Here is a 21,146-nt window from a genome sequence, read left to right as displayed (position 1 = left end):
ATCTCAGAGTAGATGGTGACATTTTAAAATATATATATTTATAATAGTGCTAGCTCCAAGAATCCATCAATTAAGTTAATATTTCTCACACAGGTAAGTCGCTATTAGAGGACAAGAATATACTATGTGGGAAATGTTTTGAATTACTTCGATGTTTTCCACAAAAAAATGGGTTCTATCCTGAGAGGAAAGAGAAATGTGTGCACCAAATATATATCAATCAAGTTTAAGTTTTATCCACAAGTAAGTCAGTACTAGAGGACAAAATTAAGGCATGTGGAGAAAAATTTTGAGCTGCTTCAGTTTTTGCTACAATAATTTGGACCACCCTACTGAAAGTTGCACTTGGTGGTTCGGATCTCCCTTTAAACTGTAGGTTCAGTCCTGATTAGCCTATGTGTGCATAAAGTGGACTTAAAACAACAAATCAATCAATCAATACGTGCTGTTACATCTCTATCCTCATAACATATTTTTACCACCTAATAAGTATAAAGTTTATTATTATTATTATTATTATTATATGTGAAACACTTGTTCGGACCCCTCCAGAAATATAGTTCTAGATACGTGCCTGATCAGATGCTAATACTGTCACGATTATGGTGTTGTTATTAGTAAATCTGGTAAAGATATTTATTTAGATGTTGGTTCTAACAACAAACTTTTGCGAAACACTGAGTATCCCTTCACTTCCCCTTCTTTACACGCAGTGGAGGCTTAATTATCACGGTGGAGAGGGTTTGCAGGTTGGTTGCTCAGCCGGGGAGTCATTTCTGGTCGAACCTCGTCAAACGTCTCTTGACTTATCAGACTCACTTCCTCATTCGTGTGTCTGTTTACTAGATGTCGATTGCTCATTTACTCCGTTGCTACAAGTAGTTGTACTTTTGACTGAAGGTAAGTTGCGGTTTGATTTCATGAAGATGTGACTTCCATTTACATGTATTTCAGGTATGGTTTCTAATTACATGTAGTTCAGTTTCTTCAATTAGTTTATGCAGTTGAAGCATAACGAAACCAAAATTTTGCGAATCGAAACTAACAAGAGACTTTACTCTTCGCGACCAAATCTTGTCTGAATTAATAATCAAGATTGTTGTTATTTTGTGAGATGTAGACTTTACTCGTGGTAAAAACTCCCAAGTTATTTGGTGGGGGGGACTGGATAAGAACTCTGGAAATACAAAGTCGAAGCAAAACAGAGAACTATATGGAACGATATGGCATAATTGTGTTGCTATTCATGGGACAGAGCAACAGAAAGTATTGTGGGAAACAAGATTATATCGAAGCAGACAAACAGTTTAAAAGGGAAAATGTATCTCTCAAGATACATATAATATAGGAGCCTCTATACGGCCAGCATCTTGAGATTTCCTGCAGGAGTGGCAATGGGTCTTACAAGATACATGTAAAGTTTCATACTGGTCAGTGGTCAGTTTTTTGTAGAACATACAAGGAAGTATGGAATACTATTTGCTGCAAGATGGCGTACAACAATAAAGCATGCTGCAGCATGCATGTAGGTTTATTTGATTTGTTATTTCCATATACTATTTTCATGTACTTTTTTTGTTGACTATTTAGCAGAAATGTGATGTGAAACATAAGAGATAAAAAATATAGCCGCATCTCTTATACTTGGCTAAATTTAGGGGATGAAAATTGAACGTATCCGAGAAGATACATTGCCCACTTTAGCATAATTAGATTTTGGGACCAGATTATAATGCATATATGTGATATTGTTCACATATACAATTTTTTTCACTATCTTTCAATAATAATTACTTCAAAATTCTATTTTATTGTTCGGGACTATATTCTATACATAATTTCAATTGTGGTATAAGATTTATAAGCTTTTCTATATTACTAAAACATTAGAAATAGGTGTTATTATTTCATAATTCACTCTTCTTTTATTTGTTGGAAAAGGTAAGGAAAATGAAACAATGTTGGCTAATTATGGTCCTGAATGTGATTCATGATTAAATGAAATTTATAAAAGGACATTCTGAAAGGACCATATGTGTCTGACTGGGATTCGAATCCAGAACCATTGATGGCAAGATAGCTAGTTGACTCCTCAATGGACTTGTTTACACAAATGGCAGATTTTATATTACCATACAGGCGTACAAAAATACTTTTCATATTCAAATTATTCATTATATATTTTTAGAAAATTCAACTTTGCATGTTTTATGAGACTCTTAGAAGCCAGGAAAAAATATGAGTATCATTCCACCTGACATAGAATTTCTGACTTGGGAAGTTCTTCAAGTGAAGGTGAAGATGCTGCAAATGAATATGATCCTGTATTTGTTGTTCCCGTGTTTCATTTTTTCGAAGTCGGTTACCATGAATCGCTAAAGATATTTCGACATAAATTGAACACAGGAAGAAACGTGTCCACCCATCATGCCCAACTAGAATATGAACAGCAACCACCTTCGTTGTCAATCCCTGGAGATGAGAGTGGCGTTAGCTCTACAGTATTCGCCGCCAGGAAAGATTCAAGAATTTTAATTGAACTCTCTCACTGAAATTTTCAAAATGTAGGATAAAGTGTAATCCTTCACATCCAAGAGGTGAAACTTAAACATAAGGTTAAATAATAATTGTTCAGATGTTATTGTTTGATGTTGGCGATCTCTATGAAGCGAGTTTTTACCGTGTCCCATTACAAAATCCGGTCCGACAAGTACAAATATTGATTTAATTTCTTGTTTCATCGTCTCCATCAAAAAATACCTCTCTTTAACTTACAGATACTGGAATTTCATAAGTTACATGTACTTACATAATAATAAATCGTCTTGCAGCCCCATCCACCTATGAATATAAATTTCTCGTTATGCCTAAGCGTAAATAGAAATATATTTTATTTTATTTTCTTCGGCCACTGAGGTGACATTGATCTCACATTTGAAGATTTAAAAATGCAACGTATACAGTGAATTCTTGTGTGTGGCGTGATGAATGTATGTATAAGGGAAGACCTAGAGTGAATATATTGAATTCTGTCATACTTATTACTACGGCTCGGAAGTTGAAGACCTTAAAATAGCCAAAAAAAATACCTATAAAAAGACCTAAAAATATTTACAAAAATACCTAAAAACGGAAAAAGGACCTATGAATGTGATCCAAATTAATTAATAACTTCAGATTTAATTACATATTTAATTAATAAAAAAATACAAAATTCTGGTGGTAGTGCGAGAAACTGAAAGCTTCAAAACAAGAGAAAGTTGCCACTTACAGCGCGACATTCCAGACAAATTACGGTTAAAGGACCTTGTACGGTACCTGTTTCAGTCGTCCAAAAATATATTTACTTTTTTTTTTTACTTCTTTACTACAGAAAGGATGTTTAAGAGGTGATGAACTGATGATGATTCGAATTGAGAATGGGCAGTAAAAACGTAGTCGAAAGAAGGTGAAATTGCAAAAAAAAAAAAAAAAGCTGTTAAGACCTAAAAAAAAAAGGATAAAGAGGACCAATAAGCCAAAAACGCCGGAAAAGGCAAAAAAGGACAAATAAAACCCACCTTTTTCTAGTCTACAATGACCCAAAATTAACATATATTATGTTGGGTCTCGTCTTCGGACACTAGGGAAAAAAATAATTTTTCCTCAACTTCCAAGCCCTAGTACTCATTACATACCCATATTTCCCAAATGGACATACTTTTATTAATTTGTTTCGTTTACGAAAGTTGCTAACAAATACGATAAGCATGAACAAGCAACTCAAAATTCTTCGAATCGTTCCATATCTATCTACTCTGTTTGGTCATTCACCCGAGATCCAATCACATTGAGAAAGTTCCCAAAAATACTAGAAGATGTTGTCACAACTCGATAGAAGAAAACACGTAGATAATGAAGTTATCAATCAAACAATTGAGCTACCGATAAGAATCCTTGTCCAGATATCAGAAGCTCGGAGTGAAGTAGCTATTCATTTCGTTGGAGGTTTTTCGGTACGTTTCTTTACACTGTTTCTAATTCTTTTATAGTACGAGAGGTGAATTATCGCATGATTATTCTTCATAGGTTCTTAAGTGATATACGATATATGTATTATAATATAGGAGTATAAATTTGCAAATACTTGCAAGAATGTCGTTGATCACATGTCTAATATTTTTGATACGGCGTTTCGTTACTCTGGATAAGAAAGCAGAACACGCTTCTGCACGATATTCATTACTTAATTTGTTATTATGCACATACAGGTTGTTAGTTCTGAACATTTTAAACTGTAAAAGGTGTGGTGCTTTTAAACTGTAAAAGGTGTGGTGCAAAGCAGCACACCAGATGTGGTTATCGAACTACTTATAACTGAGCACTCCTCTTGGTGTTAATACGGAATTGGCGTTGTTCAGCGATATCTCTGGTGTCTTGTTACACCACTGTTTGTCGACCATTAGGTGTTGTGTTCAACAATTGTGGCGGTAACTCAGGAGTAATTGTCTTCTTTTTTTTTAGTGAAGATGCAGTATGTTTTTAAAACCAACACCTAAATGTAATACAACAATAGGAGACTGAAAGTTAAAAAATACGAAAATCTATTTGATTGCACAGGTCTACAAAAAATATTTTTTTAGTTACCTTGGAATTTTGAACGAATTTAGGGTATTTTGGTTGTGCTTAATCTAAAATGAACAACAGTTTTGCAAAATTGGCTCTAGTTCTTGCGATACTTGATATACTTCGATTTTAAGTTTATCTCAATAAGAGCTGTAGGTGTCGAAATGCAATAGGGCATGCCTTTTATCTTGGAATATAAAAATATTTCTCTAGTCCATCCATTGCACAGAATATATTTATAAAAAGTTAGTTTTTCTTTATTTGATTTTTTTTAAAGTTTTATTTCTGTTGTTGAGGGGAATGAAACACGTTTCTCACGAACAGACCGCATAAATTATCCTCATGGATTCTGCTGCATTTGTGGTGAATATGCTTTTCTGAAACAAAGATAAACATCATTTGCTTTGTAAAGGCAGCATATCTCGCACGTTTTGGAATGCAGCTTGGAGACCAAGAGAAGTTTTGGGCTTCCCGTAAAATTTGCAAAACCTGTGTTTGCATGCTTACAACAGCAAGAAAATGGAGACGAGAAGTCTGAACTTGGGGTGCCTATGGCGTGGAAGGAGCCGAAGAACCACCATAAGGATTGTTATTTTTGTGTACTGAATGTGAAGGGCTTCAATCGTTAATGGAGAATCCCTATTTCGAATTAGCGTGACAACCTGTAGCCTAACTCATTGCGAAGGCTAACTTAAACATGCATGAATAGCCATTTTAGTCTATGGGCCAACAAAGAATACGGTATAATTTAGGGGTATTAATTTTCCTTTATGCCACAGTTATTTGGGTGTGTAAGGATACAAAAAAAACATAATTGCCATCACAAAGTGGTAGCTAATAGAAATAGCGGGCAATCCAAGATGGCGGATGTTGACATTTGAAAAACCGACTATATCTCTGAAACCAATATTCCGATTTCAATGATCTTTTTTCAAATGAAAGCTTAATATGTGTTCTATATTTAAGGTTATTTTCATTTTACGAAAGGAGCAACCATTAAGTACTTAATCACAGATTAGTAAAAAATTCGTATATTTTACTAATAATTTTATGTTTATCATTAATTTAATAATAATCTAGGCATCTGAGAAGAAAGTGTTCCAAACAAAAAATGTAGCGTAAACTTTTATCTTTAATTTGACATATTACATTTGTTGGTTATCGCCTCAGAATTTATATAAACCGAATGAATTATGAGTTGTGTACAGCGAATTCTTATAGCAGGATGTCTCCTTAGTCGTGTTTAATTACACCTGTCGTAACTGGTATTGATTATTGAAAAGTATATTATTGTTATATACATGTAATAACATATAATAATTATAATGATAATAATAATTGTTATTATTAGTATTGTTATTAATAGTATTAGTATTAGTATTGTTATCATTAGTACTATTATCAGATGTTGTTGTTCTAGTTCTAACTAGCCATGAATTTTGTTTAATTGTTACCGGTGTTCATGGAAGAATGTTATTGATTGATTCAAATTAAATATTTGGATACGTCAGCACTTAGGCTATTTGCACCCTTCACATTATACCAGTCAAGGCCCTTACAATAAATAAAAATCACCATGCGTCTCTAAAATCTCTCTACTCATGGTAAAACGAGGCTGTATTAAGCACTCAGCACATACATGGGCAAAGCACAGGACAACACAGAAGCGGTCCTACTTTAAGCTGTAGGTCCACTCCCGATTAGCCTATCTGTACATGAAGTGGACTTAAAACATAAACTCAAATCAAACAACCCTACAAAGGATTATATTGACCGTAGGACCAGACGCAGAGCCTCGTTGACTGACCTGCAAGACTGCAGTTGCGCAGTTGAAGTACGTAAAAATTAGGTTAACATTTAGGGTGTTCAGAGAAACACTATAACATCCTCGTACTCTTTATTAGTTATTACTTTGAAGAATGTAAAAATCTATAAAAACAGAAGACGGACAAAAAGTGGGGAGTTAAATGAATGAGAAAAAATGCATGATATATCGGATGAATTAGCAACTGTAAAATTTCATCGCATGTGTAAAGCCAATTTTATTAATATCAAGTCCTTAAGAAGACTAGAAGTAGATGCTTCATCCTTCCATTTGTTTTCTGAAAATCCTTGCTCATCAAAGCATGCTGAGAAAAGCATGAAAAGGACACATACAGATGAATATATCGTATACATCAAGAAGCTTGTTTCGTGTGACAAAGAAAGCAAATACAATACAAGCGAATATGAACAACAAGGCCTCCCCCGTGGTGCAGTGCTTGCGTCGTTGCCTTGTAATCAAGGGATCCCGGGTTTGATACCCAGTGGGAGCACATAGTTGTTCGGATCCCACTTTAAACTGTAGGTCCAGTCTCGATTGACCTTACTGTGCATAAAGTGGACTTAAAATTCAATCAATCAATGTGAAGAACAAGGGAAGCACTTAGTCAAGTTGCTGAATTTAGAACTGATAAGAATAGCGTGAGACTGCAATTGAGAGAAGTGAGAAATGAAGGGAGATCCTATCTGCAGAAGAATGTTATCATAAATCTTATTACTTTGCCTTACAAAATTCAGACCAGATACATCTGAAAATATTGGTGAATATAGTGAGGCAGAAAAATCGGCATGTAAAAATATATGGTATGATTTTATCCGAGAAGATATATTCTCTAATTCAAGGGTAGAACCTCAAAGTTACTTCCTTTCAAAACAAATTTAAGTAGTTAAAGGATGATGACGATGAAATAAGAGTCTGCCAAGAAAATGTTTCGTTGTAGCTTATGCAACAGCTTAATTTTTCCCATAGGTAATCTGACTTAGGATTTGTTACTTGTAAACAATCTGAGGACGTACAGTCTTGAAAATAAATACTTCCTCCATAGAACATTAACCAGTAGTCTTTTGGGGGAAGTATTTCTTTCCACGACTGTACAGTCTACATCATATTAGAAGAGCGCATTTTGGCTATGGTAGGGGAGAACCCTATTCATGAAGCTGCTAAACACATAAAGGAAGATGTACACGGTATAGAAAAATCCCGTCTGGTCTCCATCATCTCACGAGCTTTACATGAATTATGTAGACATATTTCCTAGCAAGACTGCCTGGAAACTTTTACAATTTTATTTTTAAATCACGTAGGCAGTGGCATGCCAAAGAAGGGTTGGTGGGGCTCATACACCCCCCCTTTTGGCCCAGTATTCCTAAAAACAAGAACGTCAAAGGTAGGAAAAGCTGGGAAAATGAGGGCTGACTACCAGGAAAAGTGTACGTAACCCCTCCCTTTCGAAAATCCTTGGCACGCCACTGCACCTCGGCCATACATGTAACCACACTAAACTTTAAGAAATATGTAGATACAACGTTGTGCATTGCACAATTGCTCATAAAACTGTACAAACGATGCAATCTTGTATGCACGGAACTGATATTACAATTTCTCCGGATAATTGTATTACTAGACCTTTGTGGCAAGCGTGTAGACGAATTTTTTTGTCACTAATTCTACTATCAACACGATAGGAAGTGCCATTCTCACTTAATGTATCCCTGTATGCTCTACATTGTCAGAGGCTACTACATGAATGATGCTTCTTTGTCACACGAAACAAACTTCTTGATGTATACGATGTATTAATCTGTATGTTTCCTTTCGGGCGTTTCTCAGCATGCTTTGATGAGCAAGGAATTTCAGAAAACAAATGGAAGGATGAAGATCTACTTCTAGTCTTCTTAAGAACTTGATATTAATAAAATTGGCTTTACACATGGGATGAAACTTTACAGTTGCTAATTCATCCGATATATCATGCATTTTTTCTCATTCATTTAACTCCCCACTTTTTGTCCGTCTTCTGTTTTTATAGATTTTTACATTCTTCAAAGCAATAACTAATAAAGAGTACGAGGATGTTATAGTGTTCCTCTGAACACCCTAAATGTTAACCTAATTTTTACGTACTTCAACTGCGCAACTGCAGTCTTGCAGGTCAGTCAACGAGGCTCTGCGTCTGGTCCTACGGTCAATATAATCCTTTGTAGGGTTGTTTGATTTGAGTTTTTGTTTTAAGTCCACTTCATGCACAGATAGGCTAATCGGGAGTGAACCTAAAGTTTAAAGTAGAATCGGTTGTGTGCTGTCCTGTGCTTTGCCCATGTATGTGCTGAGTGCTAAATACAGCCTCGTTTTACCATGGGTAGAGAGATTTTAGAGACGCATGGTGATTTTTATCTATTGTAAGGGCCTTGACAGGTATAATGTGAAGGGTGCAAATAGCCTAAGTGCTGACGTATCCAAATATTTAATTTGAATCAATCAATAACGTTCTTCCATGAACACCGGTAACAATTAAACAAAATTCATGGCTAGTTAGAACTAGAACAACAACAACTAATGATAACAATACTAATACTATTAATAACAATTATTATTATCATTATAAATATTGTATGTTATTATATGCATATAACAATAATATACTTTTCAATAATCAATACCAGTTACGACAGGTGTAATTAAACACGACTAAAGACACATCCTGCTATAAGAATTCGCTGTACACACTACATAATTCATTCGTTTTATATAAATTCTGAGGCCAAAAGCAACAAATGTTATATGTCAAATTAAAGATTAACGTTTAAGCTACATTTTTTGATTGAAACAGTTTCTTCTCAGATGCCTAGATTATTAATAAATTAATGATAAACATAGAATTATTAGTAAAATATACGATTTTTTTACTAATCCGTGATTAAGTACTTAATGGTTGCTCCTTTCGTAAAATCAAAATAAACTTAAATATAGAGCATATATTAAGCTTTCATTTGAAGAAAGATCGTTGAAGTCGGACCATTGGTTTCAGAGATATAGTCGGATTTTCAAATGTCAACATCCACCATCTTGGATTGACCGCCATTTCTCTTAGCTACCACTTTGAGATGGCAATCATGTTTTTTTTTTTGTATCCTTACTCACCTATATAACTGTGGCATAAATGAAAGTTAGTGCCCCCAAATTTTACCAAATTCTTGATTTTCGACATTTGGCCCATAGACAATTTACAATAAATCCATTTCACCATTTCCCATCTTGTCACATCAATAATCTAATTACTTAAAAATCACTCAGAGGTCTTCTATTGGATAAATATGAAGTGTGAAGTTGATTTCAAACTTTCACCTGACAGTCAATAATATATCAATTTATTATTATTTTTGTGATACACAAGGGACATAGAGAAAGTTATGAGCAACAATTTTTAAAAAATCAGAATCCATCAATACACGGAAACAAAGGAAATCATCGCAAAATATAGACTTTACAGAACGCGTCGAGGTTGTGTGACGCCTTTAGCTTTGATCACATTAGCGCAGTCAGTTGTTTAAAAATGGCTGACAGTGATGTTTCGTATCGACAACGTGCTGTGATTGAATTCCTTGTTAAAGAGGAAATTCCTGCTGCTGAAATTCAGAATAGACTTCAGCATGTGTATAGAGTTGTTTGCATGGGTCTTAGCAGCGTTAGAAGATGGGTAAAAACATTTTAAAGAAAAAGACACTAGCATCAAAGGTCAGCCTCAGAGCAGTCACCCAAAGACTGCCTCCACATCAGGCAGAGGGGTGGATTCTGGTTGAATTTCTTGAACATGGGGTAATCATAAATGCTCTCCGTTATATCCAAACACTTCACAAGCTCCATCATGCATTGCGGTATAAAGGTCTTGTAAAGAAAATTATCCTTCAACATGATAATGCACGCCGGCACTCTGCTCAGTTCACCAGGGAGGAAATTGGAAATTGGGGTGTGAACTTCCGCCTCACCCTCCCTACAGTTCCAACATTGCACCCTCCGACTACCATCTGTTCGGTTTTGTGAAGGAACAATTACGAGGCCAATGCTACCAGACTACAGAGGACATGCAGAAAGCAGTGCGTCGTTGTCTGCGAGCAGCTGGAACTTAGTTCTACCGTAATGGTATTTTCAAGCTTCCAGAAAGGTTGGGAAAATGATTGCAAAGAAATATTCAAAAGTAAAGTCTGTAGATTACAATGTAGAATGTTTTTCTTTAATAAACCCAAAACTTGGGTCATGAAAAATTGTTGCTCATTACTTTCAGTATGGCCCTCGTATAATCACCGATAAATATATAGGGTAGACCGGGGTGAGTTGACCATGTATTTATGTTTAAATTTCTTCAGCTCTTAAAAATTACTATCTACTATTGATGGTATGCTATGAGCAATACCTGTAGTTCCCTCGACCACTATGAATTTTTATTCACCATGCTCCTAAAACTTGTAAAGTTATTGTTTGTTTTTTCGAAGCGTGTCAGTATTGTCAATTCACCCTGTATATGGGGTATACATACGTATTAATTACTGAAAAAACTTCGTTCAAAACTCGCTCAGTTCAATTGTCCTGGAGAAAACCACATTTAGTTAATAACGGTTCAATTTCCAGAGAAACGTGCCCTAAAAAATCGGAACTGAAGGTGTTTACAGAATCAAAATAATGCATAGTCTATATAGTATCCTGAACATGAGAAGATTATCTTTGAATTTTTCATCCAGCTCTTTTGTTTTTCAGGTATGCCATCATTCCAGCTCCAATTCTATATTCTCATATTATTTGGAAATGCGGCGATCACTGAAGGAGCACGAATATTGGTTGCAATTCCAATAAGTGTTACAAGTCACATGAATGTATTTCAACCAATAGTCGAAGAACTTTCTGCTAGAGGACATGAAGTTGTATCTTTAACAATGATCAAGTACCAGAAGACTATCCCTGGTACTAAAGAGATAGTTATTACCATGAAACCAGAAGATGACTGGCTGAATAAAGCAAGAGATGACTTCTTTGGAGGCAAGACAATGTCCCATACCACATCCTCTGCCTTGCTCTATAGCATAATCGATACCTGCAGATTTCTTTTGACTCATCCACTGACTCAGGAACTCTTGGAGTCTGAAGAACACTTCGATCTACTTCTGCTAGATGCTTACCTCTCTGAGTGCTTCCTTATCTTTTCACATCGATTTAGTTGCCCTCTTGTTCTGGTTGCTCCATCTCTACCAATGCCATGGACCAACACTGCCATGGGGAATCCTAACATGTATTCATTTAGTCCGTTTTTCATATCGGCGTTCTCTGACAGGATGGTGTTTTGGGAAAGACTAATAAACACAATTTATGGGGTTTCTTCTCAAGTATTTATGAATTTCTTCTTCATGCCACAGATCCAGAAGGTAGTGGATAGTGAACTGGGTCCTCATATACCTCCCCTCAGTGAACTACAGAACAATGCTAGCCTGGTGTTTACCAACTCTCATTATTCTGTTGGGTATGTAAAACCTAATATGCCCAATGTAATTGAAGTCGGAGGTCTTCATTGTAGAGCGGCAAAACCATTACCACAAGTAAGTGTGAATTTTCTTCGACTAAGTTCCACAAAATTCTGAGTGCCTTTATGAATCACGATGGCCAATAGTGTTGTTGTTCATAACATTAAAGCTCACATGTGGATGTTTCACACTTTGGTTATTAGAGAAAATAATGTATAAAAAGCAACATAAAACAAAGCAACATTAAACAGAGATTATTCAACTTCACTGTTATTTCTCGCTCCAGATCAGTGGCGTACGCAGCGGGGGAGCTGATGGGGATTACAGCCCTCTCCGAAATTTAGAGAAAATTAACATTTTCAAATAAAAGCACTGACAAACTTGGGGGAATACAAGAGTGGCAATTGCAAGCGCCTTTAAAATAACCCCCAATTGTCATTTTTGAGAGTAAAAGGTTCAAAATATACGAGATATTTTATTGTGTATGTCGCCCCTAGAAAGAAGCTCTCGGTTTGGGTCAAAGAATATCATAAATTATCCCCCCATGTATCGTGATATTATTGCACACGAACAATGCATCCCTACTATTGAAAATCTGTTATTTACTGATTCTAATAAGCAAATATATATCAATATCAAATAATAACAATAATAATAATAATAATAATAAAAATCGATAAATTATTTGGTTTGGCAGGGGGCCACAGACCCATGTAAGTTGGCGCTACAGATATCAGATATGTACTATCCCCTACACGATTACAGCCACTCCCGAAAAGAATTCCTGCGTACGCCAGTGCTCCTGATGCTTGGTTTCTTATAATGTGTGTAATTTTCGGAAGTCCATTAGTTAAATGATTTATTCGAATATTGATATCCTGTTCTTGTGTGTGTGTGTGTGAGAGAGAGAGAGAGAGAGAGAGAGAAAGAGGGACATAGCATTATAGGGACATTATTTGTATAGCAATAACTGAGGATACCAATAACGGCGGTGAATGATACACCTAGTTTGAGCCTAATTTTCCCATCGTCTTTCGTGTTGTCAAATTGAGCAAATTCTTTGTTTAATATTGATGTTATCTGTTAACTTTGTTGAGGCAAGATAAGAGTATCAGTTGTATATCTTAAATAAGCTGCTATACACTCTAACGGTATTAATTTGCGAAGACAAGTATAGTATAAATAACAGATAAGGTATTTTCCTCTTCCTCCAAATTCAAATCTTTTCATAATACAGGTTGAGTAGAAAAATACACTTTAAAGTTTTCTGGAGCCTCTACAAATTATCAATAAGCCATTTACTTTGACCAGTAACTAAAAAATGATGTCTTATAGTTCATTGACCTTTTGTGGTATGTAAGAAAATTTCCTATCATTATTTTTCTATACACAGGATCTGGAAAATTTTGTGAATGCCTCGAAAAAACATGGATTCATTTACTTCAGTCTTGGTGGAACTGTACAAGGATCAAAAATGCCGGAAAATCTAAGGCTGACATTATTGAACACCTTCAGCCTTCTACCTCAACGGGTTCTCTGGAAGTGGGAAGGGGAAATGCCTGATGCGCCTCCCAATGTGAAGACCGGGAAGTGGATGCCACAGCAAGACATCTTGGGTGAGAATTATTTGCAACTACTCTATTGGTGTTTTTCATTCGGATAACGTTCTCTCGATCTTATAATAACTTGTCTTCTAGTTTAACCTAATCATGTTGCACCTAAACCTAGATGAGAGGTAAGTAATTCAAGTAAAGAAAACGTCATAGTTGAAGAACTCTGTATTTGTTGGTCGATGGAACACACGCAATATGGAACCCTCGTTGATCTTAAATAGGTAGTTTGTGAAATTTTGATATATATATATATATATACACGTATATATTGTTCAAGTATAGTCACTACTTAGAAACATGGTGTTGGACAGCAGTGCTTACAGTCGTTATTATGCAGATCTATGATCACGCTTTTTATTTTGCGCCGGTCCCTGTGGCGGAGTGGTTAACTCATCGCACTATGACACCAGGGGTCCCGGGTTTGAATCCTAGCCTGGGAATGGATGTTTGTGAATGTTCATTCATCAATTTTATCATGTCATCACTCATCCCCATCTTCACAAATTAGTCAAAAGTGGCACAAAAAGCAAAATATTGTAAATCAATCTGGCTTTTTATTTTGCACAAAATGACGATTTCTATACTTCACAGTGTAATATATGATTTATGTTGGTGGTGATGCGCCTATGAATCCTTACACTTTCTGTGCCTGCTTTTGTAATTTTTCGGATGACAGTCTAATTATGTGCCTTTAACTAATTATATACGTTTCTCTAATGCTATATTATTTTAAGTTAACCCAGTGCATGCTACTTCGTAATACTAAGACAAGATATATCTTCTTTGATAATATTATTGACCATCAACTTTTCTACTTGTTAATAATAATAAGTATGTGAAGAAAAATACACTAAGTTCAATCTCGAACCCAGTTTCCAAGTATCGATTAATTAATTGATTTGATTTGTTTTACTTCGCTTTTCTCCCACTTTCATACATCGCGAAGATAAGGATAAAAAGTGATAAGATGAAATGAATGAAAGGACAATCACAAACATAAATGGACAACACACAACACCAGCTCCAGAAAGGATTATACTGGCTGTGCATCCAGATCCCCGAGACTCGTTAGTCTGCAAAATGCTGTCAAAACTAGGTACAGAGTTTGGCATTTGAATGTCTTCAAAAAGAGTCACACCTTACATCTGAATCTAGTGTGGAGTTTTGGGAAGGATATAGGTATTATCTTGATGAATACATTCTCTCTGGTTATCTACCAGGTGAGTTCTGGAAGGATTTCCAAGCTTTCGACAGCAAACGCCACTCATCTTCAGGGTAGAAGTCACTTGAATACTAAAGGTGAGAGTGACGTTAGATCTGGAAAGCCTGGAAATCCTTCAAGAAGTCACCTTGTCGATAACCCGAGAGAATCGTCGCCAGGAAAGCTCTGGACTTATGGGTACTATTATCTTATTGGTTTTTCTTTAGTCCATTTCATCACTCGCTCCCATGACGTGATTAACCTCAGGAGACTAAAAAGGGACCATAAGTATCCAATAGTGCAATGCAAACAATATTAATTTTGGTATATTGTAGGTCATCCCAATATCCGAGCATTCGTTACCCAAGGAGGGGCTCTGAGTATTCAGGAAGCTGTGTACCACGGGGTGCCTGTAGTGGTGATGCCCATGATCGCTGAACAAGAGATGAATGCACGGCATGCGGTGATTTCTGGCTACGGAGTTAGACTAACTCTTCAGCAGGCATCTGTTGAGACGTTAATTGAAGCTTTTGATACAGTTATCAATGATACAAGGTAAGTTATACATTTCTCTACAACAAACGGAGATGATTTATAGTAGAAACTAACAAGAACAAAGTGCTCAGGTTAACACTTATGCACTTAAAAGTTTTTTTTCGGTTTCTTCTCAAATCCATGAAGTTGAAACATCTGTTTCACACACAAAACTATCCCATAGTACTCAAGCTCTGAGCACAATTAAAAATTAGATTATACAGAAAGTCGTTTCATGTCCATAGTAACAAAGTTAGAACCCACCTGACCTTAAGAAAAACCGTGACGCCACGAGCGGTGGTGCTCCACGTGATACCCCTGTCTTGCAACAATGGCCCTGCAGCGGAGTTTCCATTGGAGGAGACTGCGTTGAAGAACACATTGGTCCAAACGATCATATTCCTCCTGACAAGCTTTCCAAAGACCATCAATTGTCGTTATGGCAGTAACCACCAACAACCATGAACCCGCGTGGAAAACTTTCAGCACATTCACGTACCCACTTAGATCGACCTCTTGCATCACGTGGACGATAGTAGATGGCCCTATTTTTTACCACATCCCGACAGATACACCCATGCTTCATCCAGGGACACCACATACTTCCAGCGGTCCCCTGCCAGATGGCGTTCGTAGAGTTTCCGACTATTGGTCTGCCTCTCTTGGACATGTGAGGCACGCAACTTACAAACTTGAGCCTTGTGCTTCCGCACAAGTTGTACATCTTGGGCTATGATGAGATTTACAGTTGCAGGGAAACATTGCACTGCCTGTGCAATCACTCTTTGCGTTGCAGGGTTTTCACATCGCACCAAGGATCTCACTTTCCGCACAACATCGGAGGAACGCTTGGGCTTCCGATATGTCCGAGGCCCACTTTGACTGGTTCCAGCAACAGGTACAGTGCAAGCTCTATGGCGATTCAACACTGCATTGATGCCCTTCTTTGACACATGGAATGCTTTCATGTGGCACTGTTTAATTATCTTGCTATAACTATAACCAACGTCGGAATGGGCACAGATGTACCCCTCCCAAAAGACTGGAATTTTTGGTGCCATATAAACACTCACTCACACACCAACCATCGTTTTTGCAAGTCAACACACAGTACTTTCGTCCTACTGGCTCTGGCTGCTCTGTGCTATGCCTACGTGCTGCTCCTTGGTGATCGAAATCGTTACCATCGACGTGAAACAACCTTCTATATTTGCACATAGAGGCATGATACCCACCGTATTGGCACAGTCACAAATGAGACATGTCCACAAAACATTAAAATTTCAGTCAAAACTTGCATGGAGACCTTCAGGCAAAACGTTTTCTCATGTGTTCAACATTTTCTTGGTGTACCACTAACCGAACGTCCTCTGACAGTGAAAGTAAAGTGTTTAGATATTTTTATACATTTTTTGTGAAGAAATCCTAAGTAAATTCTAAATATTGTGGCTGTTATGAAGGTTAACGCTCTGCTATGAAACTTCCCTCTTTCTCTGCCCTTCAAAAATATATACACTTATCCTGAGATGCAAATTCACAATTCTAACCACTTGGGCTCCTTCCCACAATGACAAGACCTATTCCCTGAATGTGGCAAACGTTGTTCGTAGATCATTAAAAAAAACTTGTTTAATAATATTATGCTCGACGGTGACTGTTCTAGATAACTTTCCTATTCCAAAGTAATTTGGGCCTATATCAGAATCTAGGTGGACATTTTGTAGAATCCAAACTCACATTTGGAGAGTAAATATATGGAAAAACCACAAGAACAGATTTACGAAAAATATAAAATCCAGTACCATCTTCTATGTACAAGACCAATTCATTTTAGAATACTGGTAAAACCACGAAATTTGACGATGAACTCTCGCACAGAGTCACCGAAATGCATATGCAATTATAGCGTTTCTCTGAGAAATTCCTAGATTGATATATTCTGACACATGTAAATAGAATTTTTAACATTCATTAATTTTCTAATTTCTTAGATGTGTCACTTGTGTATTCATATTGTTTTTAATTTAGTTACGATTACACTTTTTGTATAAATGGTAAAATGGGGGTGGGGAGATCTATGGTAAATAGAATTTTATGTACATTTACATGCATGGTAGATTATTTCAGGAACGTTTAAAGATCCACTAGTGGCATTCATGCTCTCAGCTCTAGGTAAATAACCCAATGGAATTGGAGGCTGGGTCAGATTTAGTGAAGTTTGGTGTTCTTATGGCCATAATTTTGTCGCATGGTGCATCGAAAGCTTGAATGTCGCTTCGGTGTAAAAACAAAGCCTTTGACACCCCTACCTGAGAGTATAGATTGTCTCAACAGCACTATCACGACATTTTTTATTGGTTGACTCCATTAACACAGTAATTTAAAATGAAGTAACTGTGTCAATTTTGTATTACACGTTACAGTTTGTAGTTTACAACTAGAATATCGAAGGAAGTTTGTCTGCGTTAGACGCGACCATTGACACAAGTGCACAGCTACGGCGGTTGGGTACCAAAACTGGGAGAGCAAGGGCATATTAAGATGCTATAGTGCAAAAGGTAGGGGTTAACTGCCCCCCCTAGACCCCTAATCAGCGCCACTGCAAGTGCACATGCACTAACTGGACGAGTCTAATGACAAAATAGGGGTGATGGCCTCAAATGGAAAGCAGACGGGGAAGCAATTTGGTGAAATCGTTTGTTGCTGGCAGAAGTTTCAAACATTGTAACGTCGCCGTAGGTGCATGTTTTTTTCTATACCAAAGCCGTTGTCGTTTTCGGAATGAACCTCCCCTTTCACCTGGACTGTTGCGTCACTGAATGAAGCAGGCGACGTGATTGGTCACTTAAGGGGACGCGTCACATCAGGCGCTCGAAACAGTTAATCAGACGAGCGTGTTCTTGAAATCTGCCCACGGTCTTATGCTATTAGAGTATGGGAATAACACCGGCCGTGCTTTACTTCCTCTTTGCATTTGGATTTGTCCACTCAACCCAGTAGCGGATTCTGCCTATAAGCACATTCGCACGTGCACACCCAAATAAATCTGTAATGCAAAACATTCTTATTATACCTATTCATTGAACTCTGTCTCCTTCGAAACATCAAGTGTTCCCACGCCACTTCACCAAGAGAGGTGGTGGAGAAGCCTGCGATCAGTGACCGCGTAGACCGAGCCGCGCTAGGTGCTTGACTTGAGCGTCATGTTAGTTTCGCTCCCTATGACGCTGTTGCAGCAGTCGCGCAGAGGACGCTGATTGGGTCTTTTGGCTTGAGCACCGTGTGATGGGAGTTGCATTATTTAGGAACGTGGCGAACACAGCGATCGGTGAGCTAGCAATGTAGTGTTGCAAACCCATTCCATTACAGATCGTGTGACAGAGTCGAGGTAACCCATACATCATTGCAAATTGAGGGATTTTTTTTTAGAAAAGGGAAATTTCGATGGTATATTGTCCCCCCGATTCTGTTCCGAGCATGAAGGGGAAGAAAAGAGTGAAGGGGAGGGAGGCAACTGAAAGCGAGACGGGTGTTTTAAACATGCCTGGTATTGCCTTTGCTTAGTGCATCTTGGCCAAAATAAACGGTCTCTCTGGCGCAGTAGCCGGATTAGCAACCCACGCGGAGGTAGTGTACATCAATCAGTCAGCTGTTTTGCATTGTGTGTTACTGAGTTGCAAAATAGTTTAGCGCTGCCAAAAGGTCGTACCTGTTTCAGTGCAAACTTTTTGATTTCATGATGAATAGGAAAACTGTACATAGCGAAAGCAGACACTTAATATTTAACGTTGATGAATTTTTGGAGGGAAGTTAGCTACAAAGCCTGTAGCAACTGCAGCAATATATGGATACTGCGGAAGGGAAGGAAAAATTCTGAAGTACGAAGCAGGGCAGTGTGGACTGAGTGGGTACTGTAATTTTCTTTAACATTTATTATTATCTTGATTTGCTTGGTTCGATCAATCTGTCATAAGAAATAAACAACAGCTAGATAGATTACAATTGATTTCCTCCATGTGGTAATTAGATCGGCTTCTTTGGTGTACGCCAATGTTATTATTCTCCTTGTTCATTAATATCAGCGGAGCGGAGGAGAAAATTTTTATGAAATATCTTGCAAATCGACAATAGTATTGATATTGTAAATCGGTATTTCTATGTTTTGAGTGATTTTGTCAGATTATCGAATATTGAATTACATATTGCACAATAACATCGCTCTTCTCGTAATTGGCTGGATAATTTCAGAAATATTTGAAATTTTTAAAAAATCTGTGTTAAAAAAATTTTGAAATATAACTCCGTCATAGCCTCTTTTTCAGTGAAAGGTGATCCAAACTTGGGTTTCCAATATATTAAGCATCATTATGTACGCAAAAACAGGTGCGAGTATTTGACAGGGGTGGTATAACACTTCTGGACTCGAGACTAAAGTACACACCCATAGGGCCAGATCACGAGCCGCCACTGACTCAACCTAGGCTCGTCTTCTGCGGTCGCCAGGGCTGGATTAAGGTGGGTGCTATTGATGCTGCAGCATTAGGTCCATTCCTGAAATAGACCCAGATGAAAACAGACGAGAATTTTCCGAATGCTGAACAGTTTTCTTTTGCTATATTAACCTAAAAATAAACCTTAGAATGAAATTTGGAGCCCCAATTTCGGACGCCTAGACACAGCGTCACTTATTATACAGTTACTATTATTCTTTGCGCTGTGACGTAAGTATAACGTCGTTGTGTATATTGTTGACCGAAGATTTCAAGTATCAGGCCCAATTTCGTCTTAATCCGACCCTGGCGGTCGCACATCTCATTTTATTAATCAACCACGCCTCCATGGTTATACTGGAGGACAATTGTATAATGCTTGTAATTACTATTAACAAAGTCACGTTTACCATTAACGAAAAACAGTATTAATTTAAATTGCTCACGTCCTTCAGCATATCCCGATAAATTTTTATCTTAACCTTACTTTTTGTGCCTTGCAGTTACAGGGAGAATGCAAAGAGGATGTCAGCAATCATGAAAGATCAACCTGAGACACCTCTCCAACGAGCAGTGTTCTGGTGTGAATACGTCATTCGACATCGGGGAGCTAAGCATCTGTTCTCTGGAGCAAGGGATCTCACGTGGTACCAGTACTGGCTGATAGATGTAGTGTTTGTACTTTGCATATTTTCAATGGCTTTGTTGACGTTAGTGGTCTTGATTATTAGACAGATTTTAAGGATCTTCAGAAGGAAAATGAAGTTAAAAATGCTGTGAGAGTTGTTATTATTATGTTATTTTGCACACCTTAATTGACAAGTTGTCAAGAGAAACATGTTAGATGTTGTCTCTCCGAGAATTACATGTCAATTGTTCATAAATAAAGTACACGTATTATTCTGTACATGAGTCATTTCAACTTCTGCTGGTGCAAATATAGGGGGTGAAAGTTCTGTCAGAACGCACAGGTTTTGCAGGCGAAAGAGATGTCGATGTGAGTTCCCGCCACATTTATATTGTTATTTTGTGTTCCTATCTAGAAACTGCAACTGAATCTAGAAGTGTATAATATTGCATATTAGCCTTCTTGAAAATAAAATGTATTCATACAAAAATTAATTACATTGTAGTTACATTTCATTGATTCATCTGGTTTATTTTATGTGGTTACATTATTTATATATATAAACTGTTTAGGTTATATTGATAAGTAAGGATGTAAGTTGAAATAACTATTTTTGAATGTTACACAAAAATAGTTTTAAAAAATAAATGCGCATTTTACGTGAAATAAGTTCCTGTAGAACAAAGTGTTCTTACATACATTATATCAACGTCTGCACAAACTACTCGTACATTACAAAATAA

The 21,146-nt window shown here is 37.0% G+C and overlaps 1 protein-coding gene across 2 annotated transcripts; it reads left to right on the top strand.

Annotated features, from left to right (window-relative positions):
* The first annotated feature begins 819 nt into the window (after nt 1–819).
* LOC145978945 (UDP-glycosyltransferase UGT5-like) lies at nt 820–20,839 on the top strand. Of its 2 annotated transcripts, none has more exons than XM_083111950.1 (5): nt 820–900; nt 11,180–12,012; nt 13,331–13,553; nt 15,087–15,306; nt 20,279–20,839. In XM_083111950.1, the coding sequence occupies exons 2-5, from the start codon at nt 11,182–11,184 to the stop codon at nt 20,553–20,555; spliced, it is 1,551 nt and encodes a 516-aa protein (XP_082968076.1). In that variant the 5' UTR covers nt 820–900; nt 11,180–11,181; the 3' UTR covers nt 20,556–20,839. The 2 variants fall into 2 exon arrangements, with proteins under 2 accessions (XP_082968076.1, XP_082968078.1); XM_083111952.1 differs by lacking the exon at nt 820–900 and adding an exon at nt 3,980–3,995.
* The last annotated feature ends 307 nt before the right edge of the window (nt 20,840–21,146 follow it).

This window comes from Lepisma saccharinum, chromosome 25 (assembly GCF_977018435.1).
Source record: "Lepisma saccharinum chromosome 25, izLepSacc3.1, whole genome shotgun sequence".
Taxonomy (NCBI): Eukaryota; Metazoa; Arthropoda; class Insecta; order Zygentoma; family Lepismatidae; genus Lepisma; species Lepisma saccharinum.
The sequence above is the reverse complement of the archived record's forward strand: the minus strand, read 5'-3'. Positions and strand labels throughout refer to the sequence as shown.

Bases quoted from the DNA above. Each gene is read 5' to 3' on its own strand.
- LOC145978945 (XM_083111950.1), top strand. From the start codon at position 11,182: ATGCCATCATTCCAGCTCCAATTCTATATTCTCATATTATTTGGAAAT. The intron at 12,013-13,330 runs GTAAGTGTGAAT...TTCTATACACAG, and splicing joins CGGCAAAACCATTACCACAA to GATCTGGAAAATTTTGTGAA. The intron at 13,554-15,086 runs GTGAGAATTATT...GGTATATTGTAG, and splicing joins GCCACAGCAAGACATCTTGG to GTCATCCCAATATCCGAGCA.